This window comes from Scardinius erythrophthalmus (genome assembly GCF_964197995.2).
Source record: "Scardinius erythrophthalmus genome assembly, chromosome: 5".
Classification (NCBI taxonomy): Eukaryota; Metazoa; Chordata; class Actinopteri; order Cypriniformes; family Leuciscidae; genus Scardinius; species Scardinius erythrophthalmus.
In genome coordinates, this window is record NC_138225.1 from 13,662,975 (window position 1) to 13,687,334 (window position 24,360).

The following is a 24,360-nucleotide window of genomic DNA, read 5'->3' on the forward strand; positions in this document are numbered from 1 at the left end:
TGACTATACATATCTATGGGCGTTAAAGCTATGAAGCAAATGTGGCTTCTAAATGTTTCATTTAGAGCCAGTGGATATCTACTTTTTTACATTGTTATCCTTGTTCCAAAACGCTCAATATCACATCATTATCACCATCCCTTCATTAAAATTTCCTAGATTTTGTCTCCATCCTCAGAAGAACTCATATACTGTAGCATAGCTAATGCAGACTACTCCCCCCTCAAAAAGAGGTTAAACATGCACACTGCTGAGGGCTGGAACACCAGGAGCTAATCCCAGCCTTAAATCTCAGCAGTGGGAGGATTTTTGATGAACAGCACCCTCTGAGAACAAATCCAGCAAAGAAGATCTGCCAAAAATCGCTCTCCAATGCTCTTTCACGAACGTTTAACCTCTGCAGAGAAATCCATGACTTGACTTCCTAGCAAAAATCTCATCAGCATGGGCACAGCCAAGAAAAAAAGTACATAAATATGCACACACACACACACACACAGCTGGGTGCACTGGTTAAATTGGCTTGAGTTGGTTAAGTTTTCTTGTTTAGCATAGGTGTCGATATACGTGTCCTGTGCTATTGTGGCTGTGTGCAAGATCGCTGCTCTTTTCTGCAGTGGCATTCCTGTCATGTCCACTCAGAGTCCCGCTGTGGAGGAGCGCGTGCCCCGGGCTTCCATTCAAAAGGGCACTCCAGTGTGGGTAGACACAGATAGCGTGAAACCAGAGTGCTGGTGCTGTCAGAGTAGAGTATGGAGCTGACCGTAGCAACACCATTTTTAGCTTTTACCTCGTTTCTTTTTCTGGATACTGCTATATTGAAACTGAAGCATGAATCTAAACCTACACAGATCAAATCTAGTGATGCACTGAAAATATCGGCAACCAAAATATTCAGCTGAAAAAAAAAAAAAAAAGAGTTTTCAGTTTCACACAGTAGCTAGGTTTCCACCCAAACATGAAGCAAATCTTTTTAAAGGTGCATTGCGCAAGTCTCTGAGTTTTTGCAGACCTATGCCCCCTCTGGCGCAGGGCAACACTGCAACTGAACGCGCATGACATCACGCCCAGTCTCAAATTCCGACCCGAATCCCTCTTATTTATTTTACTGTACAGGATTATAGAGGCAATCGCAGTGATCAGAGAAGGGCTCATTCAGCCCATCAGGCAATTGTTTAAGCATGTATGGGTTAGAAAAACGGGTATTTTTAACATGAAATGTTGCGCAATGCACCTTTAAAGGTCAAAAAAACAAATGCGAATTAGGTGCGTTTCCATCAAGTTGTTTGAGCGGATGACGTGGTATTGGTAACCTAGTAACCAACAGTAAATAAAACAAGACATTCATAGAAAATGGAGACAGGACTGCAATCAGTTACAATAGGGCAAGTTATAAATTTGGGCCTACAGCTTGCAATCACCAAATTAAATGCAACAAACAGAAGAAGAAATGCATAATTCATTTATTTTCAATTTGCCACAGGGTGATGGAAACATAGCTAGTGATGTTTCCTGATGATGCGTTTTGACTGTTTCAGTATCTTAGATAAGATACAAAAGGGAAACATGTCAGCAGTGTGGGAGCACTTCATCATGACCAAAAATGATGGCTGAGTAGCAACACGTAAAATTTGTTCAGCTGAAATATTGTGAGGTAGCTTGTTGCTGAAGAACTTTGCCACGACTGGTTTCATTTATCATCTGAGCACACAACAACCTGAAAAGCATACCGAGTTCAATTATCCAATTACCCAAATTTAATAACCAAACCTTTATAAATCGGTCAAAAGTGCACCGTTTTGGTCTTTGAATAACAACGTTTTATTTTTTTAAAGGATTTGTGAATTTTGAAGATAACCTGCAGATAAATGGGCATTTATAAAATGACATTAAAAATATACAGTAGTCACAAGTCACAATCAAACCACTTATACATGCATACGAGACATACAAACAAGACATAAAAGCAAACCACTGTAAGAACTGTTTATGAGATTATAAATGACAGAAAAACATGCAGCATGCATTCCGAAACAGTTTCTAAGCATCACCCTCTCCACCGACAAACCACAAAGCGTTAAATATGTGTTGCATGGGAGCTTTTTGGCAGTTAAGATAAGCATCCTAGCCTATTAATGGCCGGTTCGAACTGTAATCCAACTGCAAAGCATGCTAGATAGTGTGACACTAGTGGAATTATTTCTAAGAACAACATGTCGTGAAGCACACTGCGTTTTAGAGAAGGTCAAGGGTCACAAGGGAGCAGTCAAATGGCACTGCAGTGAACTCAAACCTGGACACGACGACTGGTCTGGGACTGGGACCCTGATGTCTACACTGACTCTATGGGCAATAAGAATAATCTAGAAGGTTAGAGTTACATTGTCGTGGTTCATTAAATTTGGTCTATTATTATTAGTACAACAGACGTATTAGTGGAAGCACTTTTGAAGTGCTTGATCGATAAATAAAAATCAATGTCGCTCTTTAAGTCAGGCCAATTAGCGCAGTCTTACCTGAACATTCATGAAAGTGAATTTAATCACCAGCAACACACACACACTAGCGCTATCACTGTGTAAGATCAGACTGAGTTCTATTGCAGTGTCTTTTTTCTAATTTTCACAGAGAGACCAAAAGCTGCTATTAGCAATTACGTCAGTCATCTTCAAATCGACACAGCGATAGGCACAGATTTCTGCAGTACATACCAACTTTTATGAGCACATGCACGTTCACACACTTGAAGGACAGCAATGACGTCACAATCGGCACTTACCTTTAGGTCTCGGTGCACCACGCCCATTTGATGGCAGTGAAGCACCGCCTCCAGGATCTGCTGGATGCAGTGACTGCATGCAAACAGCAGGGGGCGGAGGTTAGTCTGAGCAGCGCTACAGTCCCGTGCACAGGCCAGGGGCGAGGGGGATTTGGGGCAGGTAAAAATGTAAATGGGAGGGGGCAGGGCATCTCTCTAGACTCAAGCCTTGCCTCCATGTAGCTAAATATAAGCATAAACAGAAACCTCACTAATAGTTAGACAGCAAGAGGTGAAAACTTAAGTTATATATATATAATACAATTGCGATATATCTACAATTAAGACATGGAAGCAACGCTTTGTGCCTATTGAGAGTTCAAGTATATTTATTTTGTCAACATATGTAGGACCTGTTCTATTAAATCACTGCAAAATACAAGTTCACGAAAGAAGTTTCCTACTGCTTTTTCAGCCAGCCTACTAAGTACCTTGAACAGCTATAATTTTTTGTTTAAAAAAGGGAAAAATATATTCAAGAACTGATCTTAAAATGGATTTGAGATCTGCTCATTCAAAAAAGCCAAAAATATAACAAAACTGCATTTTCATACACTATCATTCAAAAGTTTGGAGACTTCTTTTAAGAAATGAATCATTTTATTCAGCAAGGATGCATAAAATGATCAAAAGTAAAGGAAAGACTTGTATATTAACATTTCTATTTTAAATCAATGCTGTTCTTTTGAACTTTCTTGAGTAAATCAACATATTAGAAGGAACATGTACACCAGGGGTGCCCAATCCTGCTCCTGCCGATCGACTGTCCTGCACAGTTCATCTCCAACCCTAATCAAACACACAGTCGATCGGCAGGAGCAGGATTGGGCACCCCTGATGTACACTGAAGAAATCAATAAATCAATAAAATATTGCTGTATTTTAGTGTATTTTTGATCCAATAATTGCAGCCTTGGTGAGTATAAGAGACTTCTTTTTAAAAAATGACCGACCCCAAACCTTTAAACGGTAGTTTAAGAAAAAAACTGTTTAATGTGCCCAACACGTGCACACATTAAAAAAGCCTTCAAAATGCAAAGCAAAATTTAGGTAATAGCCCAAAACCTGTGTGTGCCAAACTTTGCCGTTTTTGCACGTTAACGTGACCTAGCATATGTAAACGTATTAAATATAGAATCACAATACATTAGACAAAAGTCAACCACACAAAATATTTCAGATATTAAACAGTCAATTTTTTCAATTACAAGTCCATTTAATCTACAACATTGCGGCAGATTTCTATACCCGCTGGATTCTGCTAATTGCTGCTTTCAGCTCTACTCTTCTCCTCCCTATAGCAGTAAAAGAGGCTCTTAGAAATTAAACCTTTATAAGGTAAATCATACAGAGTAGCACAGCTGTATATCTACGCAGTCTTTGATCAAATATAGTGACATGAGAGTGTAATGTGTGTGTGTTAAGAAGTGTAGGATATCAGCAACACGTGCACACACACACACGCATGTGTGCTGGTTGCCAAGAGACCCCTACATGTTGCTATGCACAGGTACAGCCTACGCCTGGGCAAAACCTCAGGAATGATGGTTTTGGTATTTAACAGCTCGAACCCAGATCCGACATCCAAGTGATAATACACTGAGGGTCACTGAGGTCGGGTGGTAGAGGAAAAGGCTAAATCAATTATGTAAATCAATTAATATTGTAAATGGCTCTCTAGGTCAAAGCTATTCCAATATACAGCACATGCCTTGAGTCCAATCTTCCAATGCTGGAAGAAAAATCCCTAAGATGGGAGTGCTATAGCTGTTCTGGAATCACAGCACATGCGGGTGAACAGTAAGAGGGTTTGCAAGCTAAAGTGAGAGAGCGCAGTGATATGGCGCAACTGTGAATGACATTAACTAAAGCTACAAATTTACTTACACTAGCATTTAAAAGATTGGGGTCAGTAAGTTTTTTTTATATAAATTAAAATACATAAATATTTCAAAAAGGACACATTAAATTGTTCAAAAGTGACAGTAAAGTAATTTATAATGTTACAAAATATTTGTATTTCAAAAAAAAAAAAATATTCTATACATCAAATAACCCTGACAAAAGTCATGGCTGCTGAAAATTCAGCTTTGTCATTACAAGAATAAATTAAAATATAATAAGATTAAAAACGTATTTTAAATTGCAATAATATTTCACAGTATTCCTGTTTTCTGTATTTTTGATCAACTAAATGGAGCCTAGGTGAGACTAAAAGACTTAAAAACATCAAAAACAAAAACAAAACTTTCAAAAACATTCAAGAATCTGATCCCTAACTTTTGAAAGATTGTGTATTACCAAGCATCAATACAATTATTTCAATAGAATAATTATTTATTTATTTTTCCTGAACAATGAAATGCCTTTCAGGTAATTAATGTCAACGTTCGCATGAGAAGCAAATTTATATGTAGATTTTTTCTTTTATCTTAAGAAATCTAAAGAAAAGGTCAAATCGCTATATTAAGATGTAAAATATTTTGCCGTCTGGCTTCAGAGTTTGTGCCATTTAAAGGCATCAAAGCTCTAAAACTATTAGAAATATTTTTTCTCTTGGATTCAAGCTTTGCTTCTGACACTGTCAATCTTGAAGTCAACTTAGTCATTCCAATTAGAATTAACTCTTTTATCTAAAATGATTTGCTAATTTACCATCAAATTTAAAAAGACTGCAATATATTTAAATTAAAAACATTTTAATCTGCAAAAAGATGATTTTGTCATTCTGTTCTGCCCAAAGGCAAAACAGTATAAATTATTAGAATTACATAAAACTATTTAAAGCAATCTATTCTTAATGGCCATATTTAATCTTTAATACAGCACTTTGAGATGCATTTCTGATAGGCTCAGTGCTGCATAAATAACGTTATAGCTGTGATTATTATTATCCATGTGTGCACTGCATGAGTTTTCTGGCATGGCAGTAAAGTTCAGGGCTGTAAATTAAAGTGCTGCATTTGCTTTCTAAATGTCTCCCATTAAAAGACCACGGAGCATGACATATGGTCACGGCAAGAGTAAGACAGAATGTCTCTGAAAAAACATTTCTGACAGTGAATCTGTCTCTTTACTCTGCCTTTAAACGTATGAGCGTATATATGGATATATTAAATATCCATATGTGTGCATTCATCATAGTGTGTACATGTGTGTGTGTTTCTTCACACCTCCCCCAGTGTCAGCTGCTGATCATAGCTGGTCTGTGTGTGTGTGAGTGTGTGAGTTTGTAGGGGTGAGACAGGAAGTGTCACTGTGTTTCAGCAAAAAATCTCCACTCGAAAAAACTGCTGTGGACATTAAAACGTCTAAAAATGTACTGAAACTCACTGTGCTGTCCTTTCTAATATTAGCTTTATTTCCTGTACTAACATCAACGTTACAGTATTTGAGTCTCTTCTCACACGCTTCATAAGCTAGAGAAGCAATTTAAACGGCTAACTTTTTTTGCAAGAATCTACACTGAGAAGCAAAATAACAAATCTAAAAAAACGATATTTGCGAAATTTCATTAAAACCTAGCATCGTTTCAAGTAAGAGAATGACTGGTAGTTCATGATACTGTTCATCATTCAAGTACTAAAAAGACTCTGGGATGCTACTGTGACTATAAAACAAGATCAGCTGCTATAATATGTCTTGTGCTGAGCACATGCAGACTATAGGACCCTATGATTTCTGGAAAACGAAGATGGAATCACAAAATCCAGTCATAAAAACATGGAATGTCATGGAATTTGGAAAAATTTTTATGAATAAATCAGGGCTGCACACTTAATCAAATCGCAATATTGACTTGTGTCTGTGAATATTAAAGTGCAAAAAGCCATTGGAATATCACAGAATTCTTCATGTTTTAATTTAAACACTAAACCTCTGTTGTGCAGCGCTTATTTTGCCAAAAAATATGGAAGGAATTGTTCATTGCATTTTAAAAGATTAATTAAATTAATAAAGTTTTTAATGCATTCATTTGATTACAACCTTTTTTTTAATAAATTGGTATTAAATCATAAAACACAGAATCCAGAAAATTACAACAGACAGAAACAAAAACATTTCATGGGACATTATCATTGTTAAAAATGTAATAAATTACTAAATAGTTAATTGTTTTATGAATTAAGCTGATCACACTTAATTTTTTGTTTTTATAAAATGTAATCAAACCAAAAATGAAAACAAAAACAGAAAAATTCAAATGAAATTTAGAAAAAAATAAAACTGATTTCATAGGGCTCTACGACATCAGTCTTGACACAGAAAACATGGTACATAACGAATATTATAACATACAGCGATTTAAGGATGTTTATACAAAGAACCACTTTGAAACTTTAAATACACAGTATCAGAATTTAAACATAATTAAAGGGATAGTTCTGTTATCATTTACTCACCCTTATGTCCTTCCAAATCTGTTTGACTTACTTTCTTCTGTGGACATGCAAAGAAATGCAAACAGGTTTGGACCAACATAAGGGTGAGTAAATTATGCCAGAATTTGTATTTTTGGGTGAACTTTCCCTTTAAAAGTAATAGTTGAGGAACAAAGAAATAAAAGAAATAACTAAAAGCCCATGACACCTTAAGAGTTCTAATCATCTAAACAACAGCATCAAGCTAAAGATCAAGCGCAAGAAGTAAGGATTCGGGAGGTTTGGGAAGGCAGTCAATGGATTAGGAGAAGCCCATGATGCCATACACAGACAAACAGACAGACAAGACAGGCTACAACTACAGACACACAGACAGGAGCAAGCAGGGACAAACAGACGGGCCATATACAGGCAGTGTGTGAGCTACATACTGACCTTCAGGTCCCTGTGCACTATGTCATGTTGGTGAATATGATGGACACTGTCTAGAATCTGATGGATACAGTGACTGTGAAGACAAAACGGAAGAAAAGAAAAAGGAGAGTGGGGAGAGGGAGGGAATGAGAGGTGGGGGGAAACGTGAGGATGGATAGAGTGAAATCAAACGATTGATGGAGTGATGGCAGTGCATTGAACAAAAGGAGCAGAGATGATAGAGAAAGCAAGGTGACGGGTTGAATGATTGATATACAAGAGATGGGAAGAGTGACGTAAACAGGAGAGGGAAGAGAGGGATTAAAAGGAGAGAGGGAAGTGAATGATGGAAGTGAAGAGACAAAACCATTTAGACATGAGACACACAACTGTCAACAACAAGAACAAGATCAGAGAGAGAAAGAGAGAGGGAGTAGGAGAAGGGAGGTGAGGAGAAACAGGTGTAGTGACTGAGAGTGTGTGCGTGTGTGTTAAATCTGAAGGATGTGAGAATAAATGCTGGTGTGGGGATTTACAACAATATAGTGTCTTTGAAGAGCAATTACACACACAAACACCATACACACAAATATATACATAGGTTTGGGATCAGTAATTTTATTTTTTAAAGTCATCTCTTATGCTCACCAAGGCTGCATTTATTTGATCAAAAATACAGTAAATATTTAAACAATTAAAAAAATTCTATTTTAATGTTTTCAATTATTTTTTACTCCAGTGATGGTGAAACCATTACTCTAGTCTTCAGTGTCATATGATCCTTCAGAAATCATTCTAATGATTTGGTGCTCAAGAAATATTTACATTTAATCATTTAGCAGACGCTTTTATCCAAAGCGACGTACAAATGAGGAGAACAATAGAAGCCATCAAACCAACAACAGGGCAACTATATGCAAGTGCTACGACAAGACCCAGTTAGTCCAGCACAGTCCAGACTAGTCTGGCCCATCTGTCAGCAAGGTTTTATTTATTAATAAAGTGGTAGTATTAACAGGTCAAGTGTTGATGAAATATGTGTCTTTAGCCGTTTCTTGAAAGTGGCTAAAGACTCATCTGGTCGGGTTGAGATAGGCAGGTCATTCCACCAGCAGGGATCAGTCCAGGTAAAGGTCTGTGAGAGTGATGTTGTGTCTCTTTGGTGGCACCACGAGGAGCCGTTCACTTGCAGAACTCAAGCTTCTGGAGGGCGCATTAGTCTGAAGTAGTGAGTTTAGGTAAAGAGGTACAGAGGTCGTTCTGTAGGCATTATCATCAACATTTAATATTTTTTCAGGATTCTTTGATGAATAGAAAGTTTTATTTGAAATACATCTATTTGAAAATACAAATGCATTTATTTGAAATACAAATATTTTGTAACATTCTAAATGTCTTTACTGTCATTTATGATCAATGTAATGGATTATTGTTTAATAAATGGTTTAATTTTTTTTTAAGAAAAAAAAAATTGCACTGCCCCCAAACTGTAGAGTGTATGTATTGTATATGTTTTATGTATACCTGACCCAACATAATTGTTCCAGTGGGATAAAAATACAAACTGTCTAATATATTTAATAATTCATGTATGTGTTTATGTCCACCTGCTCAGGGGAGTAACTGTAGTACACAGCTAGATTTAAAAAAAAAAATCTGAATAAATGGTGTCTAGTATAGATACATTCAACCAACAATGTATCTATACTAGACACAATGTGACAAGTTTCCAGAGAATTTTTTCCCCTGTCCACAATGAATGTGAAACTGCTACATAATTTAACACAATTACAGCCAATCAGAAAACATTTGATGTTTAATGTACAGATATGACAAGTAGGACTCAGTGGGCGGAGCTAATCAGCACAACGCAACAAATGTGTTTGTGTGTGTGTGTGTGTGTGAGTGTGAGTGTGAGTGTGAGTGTGAGTGTGTGTGTGTGTGTGAGACAGTTTGTATAAATGACCCCAAATTTCCAAATAATTCCCTTTAATTCCCATAATTCTCATTAAGTTTACAACTTGGAACATTTCCAGCTTAACAATTCCCCAGCTTAACTTCGCATGGAAAGTTTCTAAAAAATTTACCGGAAATTTTCCGCTCCTTTGCAACCCTAGTTATGACAAAAACATAGGATTTAAATGAAGAGCATCTTGTTACACAACTTAATCTCTGAATTCAGTTTTGCAAGGATATGATTCTTAAATCTAAACTGTAAAGACTGTGTTTGTGTGTGTGTGTGTGTGTGTGTGTGTGTGTGTGTGTGTGTGTGTGTGTGTGTGTGTGTGTGTCTGTCTATATACTGTATATCCATATACTGTATATCTTTAAGCAAAACTACTAATGTTTGAATAGACTAGCTTGCCAAATAATATAAATAAGAGATGATAAGTAAAGTCCTTTCGCTGATTTAAATCACTAAAGCTTGGGCCCGTTTCCATTCACATTAGCGTCATACACACTTTCTGTCACACATCCAACAACAAGAGCCACAACACAGTGGAGGTGGTGTCAGTGACACCATCACACACAGAATGAGAGAGCTAGAATACAGTATCTGAATAAAAGACAGAAGGCAGACAGAAAGAGAGAGAGAGAGAGACAGGTGGAGGATGGGAGGAGGGGAGAAAAATGAGGCCCTAATTACGCGTGTTAATTGGAGCCCTAGTTTCTCCCTCTCTCTGAGGAGACAGGGGGCAGCGCACGACTGCAGGGCTTCAGAGTGAAAGAGAGAACAACAGAGATGGAAAGAATGGAAAGAGAGAAAGAGAGCAAGAGGAGGGACAGACAGCAGGTGTCTGGAAGCAGGTCAGCAGGAGATGAGCACTAGAGAAGAAGCTGAGATGTTTCCCTGCATCCACTCCTACAAACATTTCATTTCTCTGTCAACTTTACAACTTTCTAATGATTATAGTGGTAAATGATAACTGATATTTCTAATAATCATTTTTGTAAAAAATATTTGTACCATACCAAATAATATTTAAATAAGAAACAGATCATAATGAATATTTATAAATAAATGTAATAATAATTATTTCATATAAAAACAATGCTATTTTATATAATAATAATAAAATAATAACCTAATAATTATTATTGTTTATTATTATTATTATTGATGTTGTTGTTATCTAAAATGTAAGTTGTATAAAAGCAATATCACCCTCAAAATGGTGCTGTGATAACCTGCACTTTGTTTGACAAGGATATCTAGGGAATGGAAGCTAGCACTTGATTCAAACAGACAGTTATCGGCCTATAATTTCATCTCAAGAGGCCTCTCTGCGCATTATATAAACCTATTATAAGAGCCCCTGTGCAATATAGTACATGTAATTGCAGTGATTACAGTGTAAACACATCATACAAGTACACTTTTAAAGCGTAAACTGCCCTTTAGCTCAGCTAAAGTGTAATGTGGTAAGTAACAGCTGGGTCATGGGCACAAATACACATTGCTCAACTTCAATGGTTGTGAGAGATCAAGACAGTGAGGCTCACTAACTATGGTTTATACATTTTAAACACTCGAGATTGAACCAGATCATAATATAATATAATCAGACACCTGTATTAGGGATGTGCACAAGTAATCGAATAGTTGAGTACTCATTCTGCACAGACCAGTTAACCATTAACCATGTTGCATTTAATTTACATTTTAATTAAAACAAATTTTTTTGCACCCTCAGATTCCAGACTTTCAAATAGTTGTATCTCGGCCAAATGTTGTCCTATCCTAACAAACCATACATCAATGGAAAGCGTATTTATTCATCTTTCAGGTGATGTATAAATCTCAATTTTGGGTTCAATACTTTTATTCAGCAAGGACACATTAAATTGATCAAAAAGACAGTAAAGACTTTCACATTACAAAAACTATTTCAAATGAATGCTGTTGTTGTTTTAACTTTCTATTCATCAAAATGTATAATAATGCATCACATTATCCACAAAATATTAAGCAACTGTTTTCAACATTGATAATAATGAGAAATGTTTCTTGAGCAGCAAATCAGCATATCAGAATGATTTCTGAAGGATGTGACACTGAAGACTGGAGTAATGATGCTGAAAAGTCAGCTTTGCTAGATCTATCTATCTATCTATCCAGATGAAATGTATATGTATGCATGTATATGTATGCATGTATATATATATATATATATATATATATATATATATATATATATACACACACACACACACACACACACACACACACACACACACACACACTCAACTATACATTGTCAAATATCACACATCTAAAAGAAACCAGAGATTTGGTGTCAATAGTGGCTGTTTATGTATCGTCTCTTTAAACTTTTACCACTTTTACCAATTACCAGGCAAGGCTGTACAGTAACTGCTATGCCACATCCACCACGCTAACAATACCATGGCACAAGCACTGGGTTAGAAAAAAAAAAAAAAAAAAAAAAACCTTAAGAGAGACTGCCCAAATGAATGTGTTACACACACCCACAGGATGTACACAGGGAAGTCAGCGTGAATTGCATACTATAATGGGCTGCACCACAGAGGTGATAATGCTCAGGACTAACACCTTTAACTACATACAGCAAACCCTGGTAACTAGCACACAACCACACACTCACACACTGTGGAAAGGGATCTGTAGAAGATAGCCAAAACATTGCCTGCAGAAAGGCTGTGTCTGTGTTTGAGCAGGTGTGTGTGTATGAGAAGGAGACAGACAATGCATGATGAAAGGACAGAGATAGATCAGTGGAAAAAGACATATCTAAACAAAACACACAACAACAACACTCTAGAATTGTTCTAGAGTGTTGAACAAAGGCACTTTATAGAGTTCACATAAAGCACCTGAACTACACACAACAGCATACAGTTAATTTCCTCAAACAATGTTAGTGTGCAGTTCTGTCTTGCCAACTTTTTAGGCTAAAGGCCACATTTCACCCTAGAGTGTGTGCTGGAAAAAGAGCAAGATCTGTGTGTTGCATTGTGGAAGATGGCATTTCAAATAGCATCTCCAAATGCAAAACAAACTAACAGTGAACGTGTATGTGGTGGTGCCGGGTGCAACAAGCTAGGGCCAAAGAGAGAGAAGAAAGGGAAGAAGAGAGGAAAACATTAAGAAAAGTATTCTTACCTGGCATCTGCTTCACTGTAGTACTCTCTGGCTACAATGTCCTCAAACAGTTCACCTCCAGTCACCCTAAAACACAGGAAACAAGTTCACCCTGGCTATTTGCTAAATCAAACAGAATTCCTGTTCTAGTGCAAGTCTCTTCCTCAAGCTCAGTTTCCATGGAGATGAGAATTTTCAGGAAAGATGGCATGATTTTGGGGAGGCATTGAATGTTTTTGATTATAGCCCTTCTGATATCGCTGCACGTTTAAGATATAAAGATTAAAGATTTAAAACTTTATAATGCACAGTAATTAAGAATGCACCGATGTATTGGCCGATACCGATAAAAGCTATTATTTTCACTATCGTCATCGGCCGATTGTATAACAACAACCGAAGATCAGGGCCGATTACTACATATCAATCAAAACTGTGTAACTGACTGTAACTCATAGTGTCAAAGTTAACAGGACAATAACTGTTAAAAAATGTCAAAGTAGAATCTATTTGACCCTATAAATCACCTGTAGTTCCCTGGTGGTTTTCCCCTACACCTAACGTTTTTTGTAGTGCATCTCCTATCCAGTAATCAAAAGAGCTTTGTGCTTTGTTACTTTGATAAGAAACAAAGTCTCAGCTTTCAAATTCTGTCCATTTTATCACAAAATTCAAACAAAAAATTGTGTTTGATCCTCTTAAATGTGATGTGACAGATCACTGTGCGCCTCAGTTCAAACTTCTAGCTGCAGAGCGGAGTGCAAGTCTTTTTTCCAACTTTAATGCAATAATAGCATGAACATCAAAAGGTATGTTGAAAGATCAAATTCAACTTACTGAAATGAATCAGGTCTTGTAATCGCTCAATCAGTGTTTCAACAGCGGAAAGACGTCGATTAAACAGTTTGTGGACAGTATGTCACTTAACGTTGCATTTACCTCAGAAAAGTTATCCAATTTTCACAGTTCTTTAGTTAGCTATAAAAACACTAGAAAGGAGCTTATTTACACAAAGTATGTCATTATTTAAGGCAAATGTTAATGAGTTCCTTGTATACAAACATTGCAGTTTTTATTTGAGTGTAATTATATCTGAAAATAAATAACTGTTGAATATAATGGTTCTGTTCATTTTAACCTCTAATATTATAGTAATGTACCTAATGAGAGGGTTCCCTGTAAGCATTAGCTGGGAGAGATCTTTATTCCTTAAGAAAACCGAACTATCGCTATAACGGTACTGGCAGATATCATTCTGAATAATCGCCTATCGGCAGAGAAATTTAGTATCGGTGCATCTCATAATAATATACAGTATTCTTCTTATTACATGTATTATCAACATGTTTTAGTTTACTTGTTGCAAGTTATAGCTCATGAAGCCCATGTATTTTTGAATGGATAGTTCACGAAAAAATATGGCTTTTGGAGACCACAGAACACAAGTGTTGCAATTGTTAACTAAAACTCAAAATATTAAGTTGTTGGTACCTGAAATAAAGCTGGAATAAAAAAAAACCTTTAAAAAACAAACAAATATTAGAAAAGAAGCCTTGGCAACTAACTGAAACAAATAAAGCCACGTTTCCATCGGAGGAACTACTAAAGACTTTAGGGGTGGTACTCGATGTGTTTCGACCGCAGGGATCAGGGTCTAAATGAAGTTCCGGGTATGAAATTTTCGAGGTAGTACTTTTTTTTAAAGTTCAGGAACTTTTGGGGGTTGGACTTGGGCGATGAACATGCTGTTTGGTTGAGTTCATGCAGCATTTTATTTCAAACACCATTTTTAAAAGCATGTTGCTGTGCGTGCAGTAAGAGCTGTTTGCTATTCGAATCAACAATGGAGTTTAAAAAATACGACCACTGGACCGACGACGAGGTTCAAGCTTTATTAAGCGGAGGACAAAAGCCAGCGGGAACTGGAAAGTCGCACACAGTCCTACGTCACTGGACTAATTTGTCTATTCTTCATGGTACTTTAGACCGCAATGGAAACGCAGACAGCAACAGGTCTGGGGGACACAAAATTCCCTGGGACGAATTGCTCCGGGTAATTTCGGCTTAAAGGGTTAGTTCACCCAAAAATGAAAATTCTGTCAGTAATTACTCACCCTCATGTTGTTCCAACCCCGTAAGACTTTCGTTCATCTTCGGAACACAAATTAAGATATTTTTGATGAAATTTGAGTGCTGGATCAGTCCTCCTGCAGGCTTATGGACACCTTAACTTGCTGGCCCAGAAAATGTATTAAAGACATTGTTAATATAGTCCAAGTGACTCCAGTGGCTCAATCTTAAGTTTATAAAGTGACGAGAATACTTTTTGTGCGCAAAAACAAACAAAAATAACGACTTTATTCCACTTTTCATTTCCTTCTCTCTGGACCTCGAGTCTTTTTTACGTAGTGTTTAAGCGTAGCTCGTCTGTGTTGCACGTCACCACGTATCACACATGACCAGAGTCGCCCAATAGTGAGCCTACGTGGTGACGTGCAACACAGATGCGCTACGCTTAAACACTACGTAAAAAGACTCGAGGTCCAGAGAGAAGGAAATGAAAAGTGGAATAAAGTTGTTATTTTTGTTTGTTTTTGCGCACAAAAAGTATTCTCGTCGCTTTATAAACTTAAGATTGAGCCACTGGAGTCACTTGGACTATATTACAATGTCTTTAATACAACTTTAATACATTTTCTGGACCAGCAAGTTAAGGTGTCCATAAGCCTGCAGGAGGAGTGAGCCAGCACTCAGATTTCATCAAAAATATCTTAATTTGTGTTCCGAAGATGAACGAAAGTCTTACGGGGTTGGAACAACATGAGGGTGAGTAATTAATGACAGAATTTTCATTTTTGGGTGAACTAACCCTTTAAGTTTAAGGTAAAAAAAAATAAATTAAATTAAATCAAAACTGAAATAAAACTAAAGCTGAAAATGAAAAGTGAACATAAATACAAAAGCTAATTATAACAGTATATACTGTAAATAATACTGAAATGACACTGCAGAACATGTCATACTGAATGTACAACTTTATGTTCCTTTGAGGAGTTTGACAGCCACTATTTACTATCCACTTTCATCAGAACAGCAGAAACTCCTCTTTGGAAGCTCCTACTTACGATTTTGAAAAAATCGTAATTAAACCGTAATGTACATTCAAGCAATTCTGGTCATAAAATGAATGTGTTTGCCAATTTTAACAACTTCCTATGATCAATAACAATTTGTGGTGTGCATGGGTGCTCATCTCATAAATACGATCCAACGTTCCAACGTGACTTGAAGGCAGAAGCACTCCTTTTGCATTCATACAGTGTCGTGAGCGTGAGCAGATGATGACAGCATTTTTTATTTTTGCGTGAATTATCCTTTTAACAGAATAAAAGGCTTCAGAGGCACATAGCATATGAGGGATGACTCATTTTAAGACGCGCTGTTCCTCACGTCAAAGCTCATTTGATGACAGGAAACGGAGGAATTTTCTGACAGGAAGTATACTGACACTTACAAATCAAACAGTAGGTAGTGGAAGCCCTCCTCTGATATACTGTCATGCAGACGAACTAAAACAGAAGAAGAGAAAGCAAATGAGGTTTATGTGGCTGTAGGGAAATAAATCACACACAACATCCACCTATATAATATTATTTTTATTTTTTTTAATTGGAGAGGGTAAAAAGCTCACCGATATTGGAGTGTTTCAGCAGACGACAGATTCGAGCTTCTCGTTCGAGCTTCTGATGGTCTGAGGGTCAAAGACAAAAGCACACAGGAAGTGTTGAGCAGAAATGATAAAACACTGAACAGTGTGATATTAGCTGTAAAGAAACAGCCCAGTAAGGATGCACTAATAGTGAAATTCTGGCAGATACTGATAAGCCTTATTTTATTCTTATTTCTATGTCATAGCAGCATATACTAAAATATATATAAAAAAGACTATTTTATTTTGTGTAAAAAATAAAATGAATAAATACAGATATTTTTTAATTCCTAAATTCACTTTTACATTTTTTTTTAAACTTATTTATTTTGAGATCTGTAAAATCTAACCTAAATATAAAAATAAGCAAAAATAAATAAATACATAATATGTGTCGATACATATCCAATAATACTGACTAATACAATAATAAAAACTACTACATAGTCCATAATTGACATGGTACTACAGTACTCTCAGTAATACAGTGCATCCTTACCCAAGAGCAATTCACATACTATGAAATATTGGGAATAATTTGAAAAATAAACAAAACTTCAAAACTGTCACAGTGGTCAAAGCTCCATAGATATAGAATATAGTTACAGGCCATGTTTCCATTGGAAATGACATCATCACATACCTGATATCATATGCCATCATGTTTTTTTAATTACATCATTATTATTTCCTGTGTCGGGTGTTGAGCATTTGGCGCAAAAACATGAGAGCTGGCAGCAGTCACTCACAAACAATAAGCTTGTCACGGTTGGGCTAAATCAATGTCCCAGATCTCATTCAGTTTTGATAAAAAGATAAGTGCGGCCCAGAAATGAGAGTGGCTAGATAGAAACTCAACACAATGTTTTACTTCAGAATGTCCAGATTAGATTTTAGGTTCAGACAGTGAAAGTAATATCTAATCTATATTTCTCCTGATCAGTCACCTAACCCTGAGGAGCTCAACCATCTATGCGTCTATATCTATGTAACATATCTATATGTAAATCTACAAACCTCTCGATATAAGCCCTAGTTATTGAAGAGCGCCCAACTGGCCCATCTGGACACAGAACACACTGCCTAAGATAATGGTTACAATAATGAGGACGCTAATGATGATGATGTGCTACTGAAAAAGGGGAATAAATGCTCCATGCTTGAGAAATCAACAGAAAAAGCACTAAAACCCCATCAAGCCCCAGATGGATAAGGGCAATGTAAAATGTATGTCTTAAGTGTATGATTCATGCTTTAAAAGGCCGTCTAATGTCTCACCAAACTGATAGCAGCATAAAATGCCTCAAGACGCATCAGTGAAATTTAACCCAACAGCAACACATGTAATTAAAAATCAGCTTTCCCTAATGACAGACACGGCTGAAGGAGACATCAACAATTTAAATCGTTAAATGTTAAATGTCTAGTATCTGTATATTGTGCAACACTAACTGGGGGATAATTTGGAACCTTGCAAAATTGCAACGCTGGGCATTAAGGTTTGCAAAATTTCACAACTAATTTTTTGACATAGTAAGTGAAACCATTCAAATACTATAATAAACAATCATATTAACGTATACATTTTTAAAATATAATGTTTAATTTGAATGCCACTTAATTTAAAAATTAATATTAAATTAATTTATATTACATTTTACAGATTCACCATAGTTCAGAAAATCTAGGTTGGATATACGGTGGTCCCAAACATTATCTGGACAATTATGAATTGTGTCTTATGAATGTCATTGCAAGATTGCACGAAATATCAAACCAAGTGGCAAATAAATGGCTTTTCCCAGAACTAATTTCATTTTATTGAAACATTTTTCTGGTGACTTCTCCACTTGACAACCACAAATATCTATTATACACACATTCACATATTATGTAGATACAAATATCAATCTATTCTTCTAAAAATAAATAAATAAAAAACACGTTTTGCTTGAAAAATTTGCCTGTGCCATCTTTAAGATAAATGACACTTGGATTGATCCTTTGTTATGTAATGCAAAAACATTCATCCGTTTTTAAGTGCACCTTAATTGTCAATTTTTTTTGCGGAGGCCACTGTATGATGTATAAACAAAAATTGTCATCTAACCTTTATCTGACATTCATTCCAACTGACACTCAAGGTCACACAGTTGAGTTTCATATGAAGAGCCAATTAGCCTAGAAGTTTTATTTTCCATTTGATCACGTTCCACCTTTATATACTGTACTGTTCAATATTTTATTGTCCCTATTCTCAGCCTTGCCATATTTTATGATTTAATGGCTTGGCACTGCCTCGTCCTACTCACACTAACCCCATCACAGAGATGGGCTACTATGTTGGCTATTAGCCGGGTCTAGAATCCCACCCCCTTTGTCTGTCGCTGATGTGCGTTGACCTTAAGCTCAGCTGCTGGGCATACTCGGAGTTATACACATACTCATGAAGCTGTCGCAACACTAGAACGCCAGCACCAAACACTGTCAACCCAGCTACGGAGATCCGCTCTAGCTAATGAGTTCCCTCCAACTAAAATGGTCTTCCTGTATCAAATTCAAATAAAAACTTCACATTACTACACACTTCATTTCCGAGACCAAGTATTTATACTTCAAGGTGAAAGTAACATCTTGCTAGTTAAACATTTTGGTGGTTTGGCGGTTTATGTATGTGCAAAACTAGATATTTTCAAAATGTAGTCAAAGAAATTTGTCTCAAAGTTGGCATGAAATGGATATTCATCTATTTTCTAAATGCATGTTATTGATCTTACTGTGAACAATTGATTTGCCTCCATCCAATCAACAACTGACGGATTGAACCAAATCACCACCCCTACATTTTTTTTCTTTTCGACAATTCGTTTCACTCGGGTGTACGTCACAAAAGATTTGTCGCGACATTGCGACTTTAAGGATACTTGATTTTACATGTTTCTCACGTCTACATACTGTAAGATGTGTTCCTTTAACACTATTGACAATAGTCTCAAAAAACAACATGATTGCAACATGATTTACACAATTACGGCCATCTGTATGTGAGTGGATATAGCTGTGATACTTTAAAGGGAAAGAATTTAAAAACGCTACTATTGCATCTAACTTAGAGACAATTGTACAGTGCAAAGTGCGCAAAATGCACAAGTAAAGAACGACATGCTAAAAATACAAAAACTACTTTCGAAAAATCTAGATAAACTAATAGGTTAGTTCGTCGCTGGATGACTACTAGACCATTATTATAACGCAATGGGTCTTACTTCAAATCACATCTCATGAACATATTTGTGCATTTTGCAAGGGTCATGACCATCTCTCTGGATCAGATGAGAGTCTCGTGCTCCAGGCATGTAACTATGCTTGTTCTCTCCCTCTCTTATGCACACGCACACACATACACACACAGCTGCCAAGTGCCAAAGGTGCCTTCACTGTCAGCCCTCTCTTTATGTGTCTTTCTCTCCAAGTCATTCATGATGATTCCTTCACTCTCTCTCCCACTCATTCTCTTTCTGTATATCTAGGTCACATTTCCTCTCTCATGCCCATCCTCCTTCTAACCCCCTTGACAGATCATATTGTTTCTCTCTCCTCAGATTAACTCTCAGCCTAAAGACAGTCGCTCCTAATCTACATGACCCACCGCAGCGGCATCTTTTGTCAAATACATGTCAAATCGAACACTGTGAACATTTATCATCCTTTACTTGCTTTTTGTGACAATATGCTACATAACACAAATCTACAATAAAAGAAAAGGGCTAGGTTGACCTGTCAAGAATGTCAACATTTAAAATAAGAAGAAATAATAAGAAAAGCACACCAAATCAATATATTAGAATAGAATTAAAACAGTGATTTTAAATTAAAATAATATTTCACAATTTTACTGTTTTTACTGTATTTTTGACCAAATAAATTCAATTGGTGAGACTTCATTAGAGTGAAGAGAGACTTCATAGAGACTTAAGTTAAAGTTAGTGTATATAAAAAGACACACACACACACACACACACACACACACACACACACGCACACAATTAGGTTTGTTGTTTAGTATTTTTATGATTTTGTGGTAAAATATGACCTGGTTTTATGATTATTTTAAGTGTTAACATCAAGAAAGATAACAATTCAAATACTAATCCTAAACCATATTAACCAAGATGTCTTTCCTTCAAAAAAATCAAATAAATCAATTCTACATTCCCAACCTTGATTTGATTTCCTCTAACCACACAATCAGACAGCAATGTGTTTCTCCACACGAGCTGTATTTAGAAGGTTGTTGGGCCTATTTTAAAATGGTTTTCAGCGTCTGTGGAATCAAATACATGTCAAATGCTTGTTCTCCACATTACACATTCTCACCACAATGACCACACAGCCAATGGAGGACACGATGAGGATGACACTTTGGCAAAGCAACTGCTGGCTTCAAGTTTCAGAAGGGAGGACAGAAGGGCGTAAAAAGATTTACACCCCTCAGTCAAAGGCGGGATGTCGTAAAAACTGAATCTCTTTCTGTCATTTCACTGGTGTAGTTTCTCTCTCATTGACATGGTGTTTGAATATACCTTTGGCAATGACAGTAACCATGGAAGGAGATTTAATTTAAATATAGTTATCAGCATGCTGTAGAATTTTAAATGTCCGTTGAATGTGCTAGGATTGTATTTCTGAGCATTTAAAATTTGGTACTGACAAGGTTTTTTGGACATGGTACCATGATATCTTTCGAAATATGATTATGTCAATACTGCAGTACATTAAAATATTAATTATTCAGTACAATAGTGTATATCATATCAAAGTACCATGGGCCTCATTCACCAAAATCTTCCTAAGAATTTTCTTAACTTTGAACTTAATAAACTTCCTTAGAAAAGTCTACGTCGGATTCATGACGTGTTCTTAAACAACTGAATTGTTTGCACTTGTGTTCTTAGGATTGATGACGCCGTGTGCAAGAAAAGTTGGAGAATGTCCAAAAGACACACAGACGGTGGTGGTCCACCAATCACCAAACGAAATTCTACTGCAACAGGTAAATGCCAAACGAGGCATTACATATGATTTAAAATTGATTTAAAATTGTAAATTGCAGTGTTAGTGTTTCTTTGCATACTATGATTTTTTTTTCAACAAATGATCAGAAATACATTACAGTAAAATACTATCATTGTAAACGACTGTAGAATTAAATAAAATGCAGTAACCAATTATTTGGAGCAAACTGTTGTCACTCAAATGTGCGTAAGAGTGCTCTTGAGTGTGCGTAGATTTTGTTCTTAGCTAAGAACAAATCCAAGATAAGAAAACATTAGTGAATGTCAGACTCTTCATAAAAAGTGCGTAAGTGGGGTTTAAGAACGTTTCTTTGTAAGAACAGTTGGTGAATGAGGCCCCATGTTACTACAAAATAATGTCATCACTGCATATGTTTAAGTGTTATTCTATGGTCTTTGATATGGTGCTGCCACAAGTTGGCATTAAAATTGGAAATACATCATCTATTTTCTAAATGTATCTCAATAATCATATTGTGAACAATTCATTCACGCACATTTTATTATTCCAAATTTTTTGTTGACCTCGTACTTTTTAAGCAAAATGTCAAGGATAGAAATTGATGGATGGAACCAAGTCTTTTTCGATAATCTGTTTCTCTTAGATGTTTGTCACAATGACATTTTGCAACTTCCATTATATTGTGACTTTAAATTACCATGTTTTACATGTTCACACTTAGGGTTGCAAAAAACTTTCCATGGGAATAAACGGGAATATATGGAAATTGTGGGAGTATGATTGTCTTATTCAACATTCATACTTTTTTGTTGGTCAATGACAGAATCGAACTCACAAACAAATCAAAGTCAAAAAGAAAAGAAAATATTAATTTGCATGCACGTCTACTTACGACCAAACAAAATATATATATATATATATATATATATATATATATATATATATATATATATATATATATATATATATATATATATATATATATATATATATTTTATATCTGATACAGTTTGTATAAATTATCCCAAATTTCCAATTAATTCCCGTAAATTCCCATAATTCCCATAAAGTTTCTAACTTGGAATATTTCCAAAATTCCCCAGCTTATCTTCCCATGGAAAGTTTCGCCCCTTTGCAACCCTATTCACACTATATATTAGTTGTAAAATTGTTCCTAAAATTAAAAGCCATCTGTTGCATTCACCCATCATACTCATCTGTTAAGAAAAACATTCAATATGTTTCAGAAAATTTGTAGGAATTGACTCACCTCTCGCTGACAGTTTTTTGGTGTTGATGATTTTGGCGGCATATTCTTGGCCTGTGCTCAACTTCACACATCGTCGCACCACTGAAAAAGCTCCCCTGGGGGAAAAAAACATAATTGAGAATTTAAGTATAAGGTTCTGACAGTACAATAGCAGAACTGCCATAATAATGCTACGTGTTGACAGTGAAGTTTCTGCTCTATAAAAATTAAAAGGCAAAACATCAAAGACCGCCTCAAACCCTGGCAGCTTGTTTAGTGTTTGTTTCTACCCTTTCAGGAGGGAATAAACAGAAGCAAAGAGAGTAAAATAATGGCCCTCCATGTTAAACACAGCAGATTATTTATTTATCGTAAATGTCCTTACATCACGCTGTCGAACTCTTTTGAAGGCTGACGTCACTAAAACGAGAGCTAATTCTGGCAGCCTGTATTAATAAAATATACTCAACTGGGTTTATATGAATAAAATATAGTACAGTAGGTTTGTCTTGATAAGTTCTCACAACTTATGCAGAGTCAGAAAATCATAATGGTGAGAAAAACATCTGGGCCTTAAAAAAACATCTACATTTACGCAATAACGCAAACTGATGTGATGTGTGCATGTCATCACACTCAACTGATGTTATTATGGCAATGTTTATCATACATGGGTCGTGATGAAATACAAATAGTAGGTCTGAATGATTTGGGGAACAAAATCTAATTGCAATTTTTCTAGCAATTTTAAATAACAATAATGACGACAACAACAATAATAATACCACTACTACTTATAATAATAAATAATACATTTTCAATATTTATATTACAATAGTAATATTTCTTATTTTGTTTAATATTTTCAGTCAGTAATAATAATAATTGTATTATTATTATTACTACTAATTAAATTTATTAAATTAATAATATTAATTAAAAATATTAATTAAACTTATATTTCACTGTAAACTTAAAAATTCTAGTATTTAAGAAAAATACTAATAGTAATTAACTAACTAACAGTACTAACACTTAATATTTCTTTTCAAGTGTTAAACCATCAATTTTTTTATTTTGGTGGAAAACTTCAGATGGTTGGTTACACGCAGAGCTTACAGAGATGAGTTTGTGTGGAGCAGCATTTAATGTTTACTTGTCTTGAAAACACCGGATCATGAGCTGTTCACGAACACAGTGCTCTGAAACGTGGAGCACATACTTAATTCAATAGCAGCCTTTGGGATTTAATAATCACAATATTGACCCTTACTTTATTTTCTCAATATCTCTCTGGTCTTTGCGCGAATAATGCATCGGTGGCATAAAAAAAAAATTCTTAAGTCATCAGATATCTTTTCTTTTTTAAATTTCAAAACCAGTGCCAATCATGTCAGGGGTCGTCTCTAGGCAGAATTTAACATGCCACAGTTATCATTAAAGTGCTCTTCAATGGAACCTGTTTTTGTCAGGCCAGTTCAAGCCCTTAGTGATTTATAAGGGCTGGATGTGTGTTTGTGTGGTTTTTTTTTTTTGGGGGGGGGGGGGGGGGCACTCCAAAGACTCCAGCCCCTCCTCCACCTCTCTCTGCATTACTGGGATGACTGGAGCTACTGGGTAAAAAAA

The 24,360-nt window shown here is 35.9% G+C and overlaps 1 protein-coding gene across 14 annotated transcripts in view; it reads right to left on the bottom strand.

Annotated features, from left to right (window-relative positions):
* Nucleotides 1-24,360, bottom strand: part of camk2b1 (calcium/calmodulin-dependent protein kinase (CaM kinase) II beta 1) — a 65,506-nt gene that overhangs the window by 37,460 nt on the left and 3,686 nt on the right. For 8 of the 14 annotated variants that reach the window (XM_081366512.1, XM_081366517.1, XM_081366513.1 and 5 more), the window contains exons 2-6: nucleotides 22,756-22,850; nucleotides 16,431-16,490; nucleotides 16,254-16,308; nucleotides 12,761-12,826; nucleotides 2,780-2,852 (exon numbers count right to left, since the gene is read on the bottom strand). In XM_081366512.1, coding sequence (XP_081222638.1) covers nucleotides 2,780-2,852; nucleotides 12,761-12,826; nucleotides 16,254-16,308; nucleotides 16,431-16,490; nucleotides 22,756-22,850 — 349 coding nt within the window. Of the gene's footprint in view, nucleotides 1-2,779; nucleotides 2,853-7,635; nucleotides 7,709-12,760; nucleotides 12,827-16,253; nucleotides 16,309-16,430; nucleotides 16,491-22,755; nucleotides 22,851-24,360 lie in introns of all 14 variants that reach the window. The other 6 variants (XM_081366518.1, XM_081366520.1, XM_081366521.1 and 3 more) reach the window with 1 other exon arrangement.